Source organism: Mastigoproctus giganteus, chromosome 5, assembly GCF_048544385.1.
Source record: "Mastigoproctus giganteus isolate SK-2022 chromosome 5, ASM4854438v1, whole genome shotgun sequence".
Lineage (NCBI taxonomy): Eukaryota > Metazoa > Arthropoda > Arachnida > Uropygi > Thelyphonidae > Mastigoproctus > Mastigoproctus giganteus.
Window position 1 is genome coordinate 28,879,818 of NC_143579.1, and position 12,460 is coordinate 28,892,277.

General features: G+C 37.8%; 1 protein-coding gene across 1 annotated transcript in view; it reads left to right on the forward strand.

The window, feature by feature from the left end:
• The window catches only part of Impbeta11 (importin beta11), a 257,037-nt gene that overhangs the window by 89,734 nt on the left and 154,843 nt on the right, over positions 1-12,460 (forward strand). The window contains exons 6-8 of the mRNA XM_090373121.1: positions 3,829-3,936; positions 4,697-4,767; positions 11,813-11,912. Coding sequence (XP_090229247.1) covers positions 3,829-3,936; positions 4,697-4,767; positions 11,813-11,912 — 279 coding nt within the window. The remainder of the gene's footprint in view (positions 1-3,828; positions 3,937-4,696; positions 4,768-11,812; positions 11,913-12,460) is intronic.

Sequence of the window (12,460 nt, forward strand, 5' to 3'; positions counted from 1 at the left end):
TGATTACTGAGATCTGCCATGAAGTTCGGAATTTCTTTTTCTCTACTGCTGACTTTATTTCCACATAACAATTTTATTTTCCACTAATGTTCTTGTAACTCTAATTTTGTCATTCTTCATTTAAAATTACATTAGTATCAGGAATGCCACCAACTTAAATTTTTAGTAAGAAGGTCTCTATATTTGATTGTTAATGAATCTGAGAGCTTTTTGTGGTATGCATATTGCTTTACAAATTCAGATAATGAGATTAGGAGACATTATAATTAAATAAATCTTATACAGTATATTTTAATACAACTTTTAATCTACGTTATTAGAATGTAGATTTAAAGTTGTATTTTTGAAATTAAATTTCATCTATAAATGATTTTTAGTTTCCTGTAATTCATGAGGTAGCACATCCCAACTTATTTTCACTTTAGTGAAAATAACCTGATGGCCAATCAAGTTATTTTCACTAAAATTTGTTATCTGTTCAGCATTGGACATCGGATGTTGTGGCCCTGATTAAAGAAATGTTTAAGAATTCCTCCAGTCTATGATAGGATACAAACTGTGACTTCTAGGAACAAATGATGCACCAAAACTATAATATAATTTCTATTCTCTTTTCTATCATTAGATGAATCCCCCCCCCCCCCCATTTTTTTTTTTTTTTTTTTTTTTGCTATACTAAAGTCGTGGTACACATTACATTGAGGTTTAAGAATTTTACGTGTGATTTTTTTGCAAAGTTTTGAAGTTGCATATTACCCATGCTGTATATACTACACAGTATGCTATCCATGAGGGTATCACCTGGAACCATGAGGGTAGGATAGTATATAGCAGTGCTGTATAGAGGTTATTCCACTTTCACTGTATAGCAATATTATATACACTGTGCTATTCAAGAGGGTGTTACCATCAATTTCAGTGGCCTGCACAGGTCACTGAAAAGGCTTCAAATGAGACACAGCATCTTCTCTGAAAGGTATTTTAATATTTCATAGTCTCTGCTACACTTTTCTCTGTTTTGAAATGATTGTAGGCAAATTTCCTGCTCAGTAGAATCATTCATTTTATGACGTGGTAAGAACATAACCTCCTATTCAATGCACACTTATTCAGACCGACTCCAGTAAATATTATTGATTTCTATCTGTGGCCAGTTACCTGGTATTACATCAGAAACAATATGACTCTGTATAATTAAACTAATAATAAATTTTTGAATATGCATATTATAAATATATGAGGTATGATCAAAAATTTTGCAGATGAACAAATATTTGAGAAATTATAATGCTTACTTGCTATTTGGATGGAAATCCTTTGAAATAATCTCCTTGACACTGCATACACTGATTCCAGTGCTTTTGCAGCTTCTGGAAACATTCCTGATAGGCTTCTTTTGGAAATTGCTAATAGTTCTTATATTGCTTTCTGAATAATTTCCTTAATCATTGCAGATCTGTGACTTTTGAAGGAGAATTTAAGATTGGGGAACAAAAAAAATCACAAGGAGCTAAATCCAGTACATAATGGTGTATGGGAACACATAAAGATGGAGTGCTTCACAAGAAATTCTTGAATGTAGAGTGTTGTTATGCAGGGGCACTGTTATGATGCAAGTGGCAATTCCCCAAAGTTCACATTTCCAGCTGTTTTCTGCAAACAGCATCATGTAATTGCTACAGAACTGTTCCTAGTTCATCATTTAACCACATGGGACAAATTCATAGTGAACTATGCCCTGTGAGTCAAAATATGAGGGGGGGCATTCAATAAATTATCTACCTATCTATGAATGAAATGAGAGAGGCAAAAATATTTTTTTATTTTTTGGTGTAACTTCCCTGAACTTCAATAGACTTGTTCCAATTTTGTTGGCAATGAGGAAATACCAGACAAATAAAATTCCTTTGTCCTGTCCATCAAAGAATGCAGAAACATCAGATTTCAGTTCATTATCATTAGCAAAGTGATGTCCACGTATGCTTTTCTTGAGGTGTCGAAGCGGGAAATAATCACTGGGGGCCAGATCCGACCTGTAAGGTGGATGGGTAAGTTCTGTGAAGTTGCAGTTTCTCAAAGCAGCAGCAACAGCATGTCACCTGTGCACTGGTGCATTGTGCTGAAGAAGCAACACACCTCTGGCAAGTTTTCCACTGCATTTTTCCTTTATGACATCCCTTAGGTTGTACAGAGGTTATGAATGTTAGGGATGCATATGACTCCCCAGTGACTGTCTGCTTGTGTTCCAAGTAATGAATGTACAAAATTCCCTCAGCATCCCAAAAAATGGTGGTCATAATCTTGCCAGCTGAAGATTGTGTCCAAAATTTTTTGGTCGGAAGAGAACCCTTTTACTTCCATTGCATTGATTCTTGCTTGGTCTCAGGATCCCAGTGATGAACCCATGTTTCATCACCCGTAACAATTCTGGAGGTGAAAGTTTCATGATCCTTTCAGTAAAGCTCTAAATTGTCCCCACAACACTATTCTGGATTGCTTCTGCACAGTGGTCAGAAATCTGGAGACCCCACTGCACTGACCTTAGTCATCCACAAATGTTCATGGTGGATGGTTATAACTGCCTCCTCAGCTATGTCATATTCCCTAGAGATTTGGGAATTTAAATGTCTTTTAATGTCTTTCATTCAGCACAACGGTTTCCACAGTTTGGCACATTTCTGGAGTGGTCGCTGTCACAGGCCTTCCTGGACGTGGAGCATCTTCAATGGACTCTCTAGCCCACTAATTGTTTTGACCAGAATTTCACCTGGTACTCTGAAGGTGTGCTGTTGCCATACACAGCCACCATCCTTTCATGAATTGCCTTTGGCCCATTTCCTTTTGGTGAGAAACTTGACTGAAAAATGCTCCAATTTCAAGAAATCCATAATTTGATACAGCTGTCTTCCTTCTTTCTGTTACAGCAGCACTACCTAAAAAAATAGTGGGATCAAAATTAGTATGATTTAAGTTAAGATATGTAGGAATATGATAAATCATGAATCATTAAAATATAATTATGGCAAGTACCTTTGGTAGGTAATTTATTGAACATCCCTCGTACAGTAAGCATGATCTTCACATTTGATTGAGGCTGTCTTACTTTTTTCTTTCTTTTTTACTTTCCATTGAGAGGACTGAGCTGATGGTTCTGAGTCATAGCCACACACCCATGAATAATAGAAACAAAATATGGGTGGACAGCAGGATGTTGATGAATTCTTGACATGTGAGAACTCTGTGATCATCAGTGAGAATGTGAGGCACCCACATTCACTTAGCTGAAAAACATTGTATTCACAAATCTTGTGTTAAAATTGATTGACATGTCCCATAAGAAATATTAATTTCACTGACAACTTCATCAATAATTAAATGTTAAATGCTTTCGATCAGATCACAAACATGAGTGATTGAATAATTGCTTTCTGAAGTTTGACAGGCGGCCAGAGTGAGAATCATTTTCGATGAAATTATCCCTCTTTAAACTGTGCACGCCACTGAAAAGGCTTTCAAACAAGACACAACATCTTCTCTGAAAGGTGTTTTAATATTTCATAGTCTCTGCTGCACTTTTCTCTGTTTTGAAATGATTGTAGACAAATTTCCTGCTAAGTAGAATCATTCATTTTACAATGTGGTAAGAACCTAACCTCCTATTCAGGGCACACTTATTCAGACCGACTGCAGATAAATGGATAATTCATGTTATTCATAGTTCAGTCACCAAACATGGACTAGTCAACTTGCTGTAGTTTTTGATCACACTTCATACAAATGCCTAATTACAAATCCAATAAAATTTATTTTATGATTATTTTATTGCAGTTTTAAGGAAACTAATTGTGCATGGTTTCAAAGAGTTGTGCCAAGTGGAGGATGGTGTCAAATTTCTAACTCTTGTCTTCCAAGAAGTAAAGCCTTTTATTGAATATCGTGAGTAACATTAGATATATTCTTTATTCTCCCATACTATTTTATGCCTGATAATCTTTTATTGAACTTCTTATATGTGGTGGCAACCCAAAGGTCGCTGGTTCAAATCCCACTTCAGGCTTGGATCAGAGTAGTGCAAAAACCTTGGGAGGTGCATTATGGCCACAGAAGCCGATGCACCAACAACTAACAAAAAAAAAAATTCTTATATGTGAATTGAAGGGCATAACTTGATTATGCAGGTACACTAAATAAAATGAGTAGAATGCATCGTTGCATGCAGTTAACATAAGAATTTATTAAATTTTTAAATCCTGGACTAATTGCACTAATAAACTTAAATAGAACCACACATTTTGACCTTTTCATTTTCAGTGGTAAGAAAATGAAAAATCGAAGTTTGTAGTTCTTAATATCTTGAGGCAAAGATCAAACATATGGTTTTGTTTAAGTTTCTTAGCCTAATTGTTTAGGTTTCGGAAATTTAATTCTTATGTTAATTACATATAGTGATGTGTTCTACTTATTTTACTTTTATTAAAATGTTTTTAAATTAGTAAGAAATTGATATATAAGTTATATCTATAACAACAATATAAGTTACACTGGAATATTTAAGTAGACTATTTTAGTGTGTGAAATTATATAGTCATGTCCTAAAATTGATTAAACTTCTTCACTTTTAAATTTGAAAATTGTATGTTGTGTGTTAATGTTTTTTTAACTTGGATACTACTATTTTTTTTTTTTTCCCCCACAGGTAAGCGTCTTTCTTACGATGATCATCTCAGGGAACTTTGTGAAAAGTATTTGATTCTGCTAATAAAAGTGGTAAGTTAATGTTGTGCCCTGTTATTCTGCACATATAATCTGCTTTTGAAAATTAAATTCAATTGAATTACACAGTATGAAATATTAACATGTATACATTTATCTTGCAGCTGGTACAAAATGTGTCCATTTTGCTGTCAACTCTCTAATGCTGTTGTGCACATTTTAAAATATTACTTTTAGAAATCTGCTTAAGTGCTAATTTTGGAAAAGCACCAATCAAACATTTTTAACAGTACTGAGCCAGCAATGTCTCTACTGGCCTAGTACTCAGTTCTTGTTTTTAATGTCATGACTTGCTTCTGTATATTTTACTGAAGGCTGGCAGAAATTTATAGCCGGAATTCCCTATATCCATGCAATTTTTATAGGAAGCTTTATTGCAATGTAGCCATAGGCATTCCCTTAACCTCGGTAATTCATTGCTAAATCAAGATAAGGATTATTTATGCATATTGTTAGCTTTGGATGTTATAATAAGTTTTCATGATGCTATGCATGCTTCTGTAGTGACTTATTTCTATGGACGCTGATAAAAGCTTAAATGGGAAAAGAATTTTTTTTTTTTATTCCCTATAATTTCGGAAGGATATTATGATATTTACTTGTAGATTAACCAGTTTTTAATAAAAAATAAATATCAAAGGTATAAAAACGCACACATTTATCATTCATGGATTTAAAATTCCTGTAATATATTAGCCTAAACATTTTCTGTTGAAAAGACTGTCTTGATATTCATATTGGTAGTTTGGTACATATTGAAAGAAAATCAATAGATACACCTCTAATTTAAATAATGCTGGTCAGCACAGTTTTGACAACAATAAGACTTTCATAACATAATTAAGAATCATAACAGACAACTCAAAATTGAGTCATCTCTTAGGCGAACCTGTTATAACATGCATTAGCATTAGTAGAGGCATATGATGCAAGAAAGCAAGCTTATTCAGCATCAGCCAAAAAAAAAAAAAAAAACACACCACTCCCATTTCACCCCTCCGTTCGTTCAAAATACCTGTCCAGTTGAGCCTTAAATTTGTTTAGGCTATCAACTTCAACAACAAGTGATGGAAGTCGGTTCCACCAACCAACCACCCGCTGGCCAAAGGCAAATTTCCGCACATCTATCCGACATCCGTCCTTCCTCAGTTTGAATTTATGCCCTCTGAGGTGATTATTCTGAGCAAGATGAAGAATCCCATTGGCATTGAGCATGCTCAAACCATTCAAAGCCTTATACACCTCTATCAGATCACTTCGCCGGTGCCTAGTCTCCAGACTCTGTAATTTGCAAAACTTAAGCCTTTCTTTGTAAGAGCAACCCTTTGTTCCATTCACTAATCTTGTTGCCCTTCTCTGTACCCGTTCCAGCAGCTCTACATCCTTCTTGAAATGAGGCCTCCAGACCTGTATACAGTACTCAAGATGTGGCCTAACCATTGCCTTATACAAGGGAATAATCACCTCCTTATCCCTACTAGAAAAATTCCTGTATATCATTGACAAGACACCACGAGCTACTCTTGCAGCTCGTCTGCACTGCTCAGAGAACTTCATATCTGCCTGCACAATTACCCCCAGGTCCTTTTCATTCTCCACCACTGTCAGTGTAGTACCGCAGAGTTGATACGTTGCTCTGTGGCTACTGTTTCCCATATGTAGCACTTTACATTTGTCAATGTTAAACTTCATTTGGCACATCTCAGCCCATCTGTTCAACCTTTCCAGATCCTGTTGCAGCAGCATAGCGTCAGTAGTGTCCTTAACAACCTTGCAAACCTTTGTATCATCTGCAAACTTGGACATTAAACTTGATATACCATCATCAATATCATTCATAAACACCGAAAACAACAACAGACCCAACACTGAACCCTGAGGAACTCCACTAATAACATTAGTCCACGTTGAGCAGTGTCCATTGATTACCACTCTCTGTCTTCTACCACTCAACCATCCCCTTATCCATAGCAGCAATTTGCCTCCAATGCCACACTGCTCCAATTTGTGCAGCAGTCTTCCATGTGCAACAGTATCAAAAGTCTTTCTAAGATCCAAATATATAATATCAGTTTTTCCTTGCATCCAGTTCTTTTGTGACTACATCATAGTATCCAATCAAATTGGTCAGGCAAGACCTGCCCTTAACAAAACCATGCTGCGTCTGAGCTATAACTGAATTCTTGTCTAGATGATCCTGCAGTGCTTCTTTAACCAGTGCCTCCATTAATTTACCTGGAACAGAAGTTAAACTAACAGGTCTAAAATTACTTGTGTCAGCCTTTGATCCTCCTTTGTGAATTGGGGTTACATTTGCACATCTCCAGTCTATGGGTACCTCCCCTGTGTCCAAAGAAGCTCTCATAATTATGGCTAGGGGTTTGCTTACTTCCTTTGCTGCCTCCTTTAATATAACTGGATAGATCCTATCCACCCCAGGTGCCTTTTTTATGTTTATCCTCAACAATCTCTCCTCCACTTTCCTCTCAGTTATTACAAAATCATCTAGCTCACTGCCAATGTTTACTTTACCTACGTCATTCTCCTTCCTGAATAACTCCTCATGCATGAATGTTGATGCAAAATACTCGTTTAGATTGTTAGCCACCTGAGCAGGATCCTCAACTGTTGAACCATCAATATCCAGTGGACCAATCTGATTCATCCCTTTCCTTCTTGAGTTTAAATAGGTAAAGAACTCTTTTCTGTTTTTCTTTGCATCCTTTGCCAAGGATTTTTCGTAGTCTGCCTTTGCCTGCCTAATCTCCTTTGTGACTTGGTTACAGACCAACTTATATCTATCATAGGCTTCCATGTCACCCATTAATTTGTATGTATTCCCTGCATTTTTCTTCTCTGCCACATCTCATTAGGTCATCTGACAACCATTTAGGCCTAAACCTTGAACAATATTTCTTAGTTGGTATGTAAAGCCTGGTAGCTTCTAAGATTAGTTCCTTGAATGCTTCCCATTTTGAGTTTGCTGTTGGTAACATCATCAGTTGGTCCCACTGTATAGAATTTAAATACTGTCTCAGACCATCATAGTCGCCTTTACAAAAACAAAAACCCTTCCCTTTACCTCTGATGGTAGTTAACTCCTTGAGTAAATCCCACTTCAACACACTGTGATCACTGCCACCTAGTGGTTCATTTATCTGCAGATTCTTAATGCATGAAGAATCACTACTGATAATCAGATCAAGAGTATTGCTCCCTCTTGTTGCCGCACGAACATGCTGATGTAGAAAACAATCATCCAATAAATCCACAAAAGCCTTGCTAGTGTGTGAGTGACCAACCCACAAATTCCAGTCGATATCTGGGAAATTAAAATCCCCCATTATAAGACTCCCTGATTTACTGGCCCACTCTATTTCCCTGTACAATATCTTATTATACTCATCAGAGTCATTAGGCGTATAGCACACTCCTACTCTCAATTTTGATTTCCCTATGCTTTTGTCACACCAAACTGACTCGACACTGCCCTGTCCATCGATGTCGACTGGCTTCACTTCCTTGGATTTTGTGTTTCTTAACTAATAGCATAACCCCTCCTCCCCTCCTGCCCTGTCTATCCTTTCTATACACATTGTATTCCCCAAATTCCAGTTCTGCATTCCTTATATCTGTGTGACACCACGTCTCTGATATCCCAACAATATCTGCCTTTGATGTTTTGAGCAATACCTCAAATTCATCAAATTTATTTACCAAACTCCTAGCATTGGTGTACACGCAGGTATACATGCACCTGTTTCTATTCCTAGCTACCCTAACACAACCCATGTGTTTACTTGTACCGCAATGACTCCCAGCAGTCTCTGAAATATCCTGCATCTTGTTTTTCAGGCTTCTGCTCATTTCAATAGAAGCAGTGCAAGAATCACTTCCCCCTCTGCCAGTGGCTACTGTTAATTTATTAGTCCTTGTATCCCCTCCCAACTAGCAGTTTTCTGACCCTCCTAACATTGCCTCGACAGCATCAGCAAAAATTCTTGCACCCTTTCTATTTAAGTGTATCCCATTCCTGTAGAAGCAATCTCTCCTGTTAACAAGTACAGTCCAGGCTGAAAAAAATTCTACCCCTTGAGCCTTGCATAATCCCTCCAGGGCCGAATTGATCGACAAGGCTCTCATCATATACTCCCTCCTATCGTGTCTGGGCAGAATTGTAGACACTTTCGAATTCAACCCTAATTCACGGCTTTTTTTCAACAGTGACCTGTACTTGCTAAGTAATTCCGCCGGTCTCCTACTCTTAATATCATTAGTGCCAACGTGTACAACTATATCACCTTTTGTGCCCTTAAAAGATGATATCCGCTCTACAACGTCATCAACCTTTGCCCCTGGCAGACATACCCTGGTCCTATTCCACCTATCCTTTTTACAAAGCATGTTCCCCGTTTCCCTGACAATAGTCATCAACAACTACTAGTTCCTGTGGGAACTAGTAGTTGTTGAATGAATGTTAGTCATGCTTATGAATGTTAGTCAGCAGTTGTCACATGTGTATTTAAAGCAGACTTGCTTTATTTTTGTTTGTATGACACTCATGATTGTGCTAATTTACTGAACAAATTTTGTGTATGGGGGCTGCCACTTTACACTAAAATCACAATGTCAGTCTATAATAGAAATGATTAAACATGAGTATTATCTCTACTTTGGATGCCAGTTGGCAGATAAAGAGAAGTTGCCTATTCCATGCTATGTAAATCTCAGATGGGTCAAATGAAAGGAGACCATGCCATTTTCTGTTCTCTTGTTATGGCATGAACCAATCATAATGAGGACTGCTATCTCTGTCTTACAAAAATTTTGGCTTTTTACAGCAGCAGCAGAAATAAAGTAGAATATCCATGCTTCTGCAATAAAGACCAGTACTTCATTGCAGAAGCAAGTTTGGTTAGAAGTGATCTTCCTACTCCTGTCATCAACTAATTCGGAAAAAAACTTCTGATTCCCAATAAAGAAGAAGAGGACACATTGGAAGATCTGAGTTGCATCCCATAGAGTAGAAAAGCAACGCTTATGCTACTTAACTACAAAACTTATCTTATATAACTTATGTTATTTATGCTCATCAAATGTCAAAAAAAAAAAAAACAGGCAAAACTTTTATTATGTTAATGGAATTTGTTATTTGATGGTACAAGAATTTCTGTGCTTAGAAGGAGAAATAAAATGATTGTCAACATTTTATGGCCCAGGATTGCCTTTTTGGCTGCCTAGGCAGGCAAAGGAGTTGATTTGAGCAGAAAGCCAAAGATTAGAAGCTGTTCATTAGTTCATCTGAAGTAAGTTTCATATCAGTCTTCTTACATACTGGAAATTTAAAGCTTTCAACTTTATAGCTCATTCTATTTGATTGAAAGAAACTTAGGAGAGTATTACATCAAAGATAAAAAAAGAAAAGAAAGGATACATACACCAATGAACCAAAACATTATGACCAGCGAGTCGTTATGCAAATCGAAGCAGTTGCAGGTGAACTACAGCTCGTGCGTGGGTCAGGACACGTTATAAAAAACACTTGATATTGAGCTCCATTAATCAGTGTTACTCTTATTCTTCAGATGGGAAAGGCAGCAGACTTAAGCAAGCTTGATAAAGGCCAAAATGTAATGGCCAGGCGACTGGATCAGAGTATATCCAATACGGCACGGCTGGTGGGGGGGGCGCCTCCATAGCCAGGTGGGCAGGAGCAGCAGTGCGTAGCACATGCTTCTTGATTAGACCGGGGTTCAAGCCCGTGACTACCAAATACAGAGGATGCGGAAAGGTCAGAGAATGACCACCGCATATCACCGGTGCAATATGGCCTTAGTTGCTAATGCTCCAAAAAAAAAAAAAAAAACAAATAACAACAGCTGGTGGGATGCTCATGGTCAGCTGTGGTTAGTACCTACTGAAAGTGGTCTGAGGAGGGTAAACCTACGAACCACTGGCGCGGTGTTGGATGACCATGGCCCATCGATGCTCGAGGTGAGCAAAGGCTCTCCCGGATGGTATGTGGCCGGTAATTGGAATGCTGGTGACGGTCGTAATGTGTCACAACACACAGTGCATTGAATCCTGCTGAAAATGGGGCTGCGAAGCCGCAGGCTGCTCCGTGTGCCCATGCTAACCACGGTTCACCGGTGACAGCACCTACAGTGGGCACGCGAGCATCGAAACTGGACCTTAAAGTGATTGGAAGAAGGTCAATTGGTCCGATGAATCACGTTTCCTGTTGCACCATGTGGACGGCTGGGGTGTGTGTGTCGTTTACCTGGGGAAGTGATGGTGTCTGGATGCACCATGGGACGAAAACAAGTCGGTGGTGGCAGTGTCAAGCTTTGGGTGATGTTCTGCTGGGATACCCTGGGCCCAGTCATCCATGTGCCAGGCCTTCTGATGTCTACCACCTACCTAAACATCATTGCTGACCAGGTACACCCTTTCATGGCAACGGTCTTCCTCTCTGGCGGTACAGTCTTTCAGCAGGATAATGCGCCATGCCACACTGCCCGGATTGTTTGAGACTGGTTCACAGAACATGAGGAAGACTTCCAGGTATTGTCCTGGCCTCTAAATTCTCCAGACATCAATCCCATTGAGCATATATGGTTTATGTTGGAATTGTTACTCCTATCTGCGGCATCTCAACCATGGACCTTACAGGAGTTCACGGATCTGATCTGCTGGTTACACGTTGGTACCAGATAACACAGGACACATTTAGAAATCTTGTAGCATCCATGCCTCGCTGGGTGTGAGCTGTTTTGGCTGCACATGGAGGACCAACGTCATATTAGGTAGGTGGTCATAATGTTTTGGCTCATCGGTGTATGTAGAAATATCTGTCATGGTGGGTTTTTGCAAATGTGCTTGACTTCTGAAGGGAGAACCTCTAGCCAGGTTAATGACACTACTAATATTTGCCCCTTTTTTATTTAATTATATCAGCAAATATAAATTTTTGTGCTTGTTATCATAGTTATAAACCCAGAGCAAAGTTTTTATCTTTTTTTTTTTAAATTTTCTTTAGCTTCATGATGTACTGGAGCTTCACCCATTTGATTATGTACAGTTTATCAAGCCTACTTTAGAATGTACAGTGTCTTTATGTTTTACTACTGAATGGGAAGGTAGGTTGCATATATTTTTTGTAATACGGTTAGTTTCTTGTAACTTTTTTACTCCATTGCAAGAATTAATGCTCTGTCATGTATAGGATATGGTCACAACCAGGACAGAATGAGCCTAAAATCCAGGACAAACAATTAAAGCGTGTGCGCACGCGCGCACACACACACACACACACACTGTAATATTTGTCAATTAATATTGATGATATATTTGAGGAATAATTAAGCAGTATTGCCAATAAAATAAGTGGAGCCTTTGCTCAGTCATATTTTATTTAACCTCTTTTTGTCCTGATCATATTTTAATCAGTAAAAATCTTATGTTATTTTTACCTAACATATTGTCATTGTTAGTTTTCACATTCAGATGGCTTCATCCATCTGACCAGTGATCATCGACAGAATGACATAGCATTTCAAAGACTTAATTTGATTAATGGGGTGTGTTATAAAATTTATTCCAGGAAAATAAAATTTCCAAGAAAATGTAAGTAACTTTTAGTGCAATTGATAGTAATTTATAAATTATAAATTTGCTTAAAAATAAA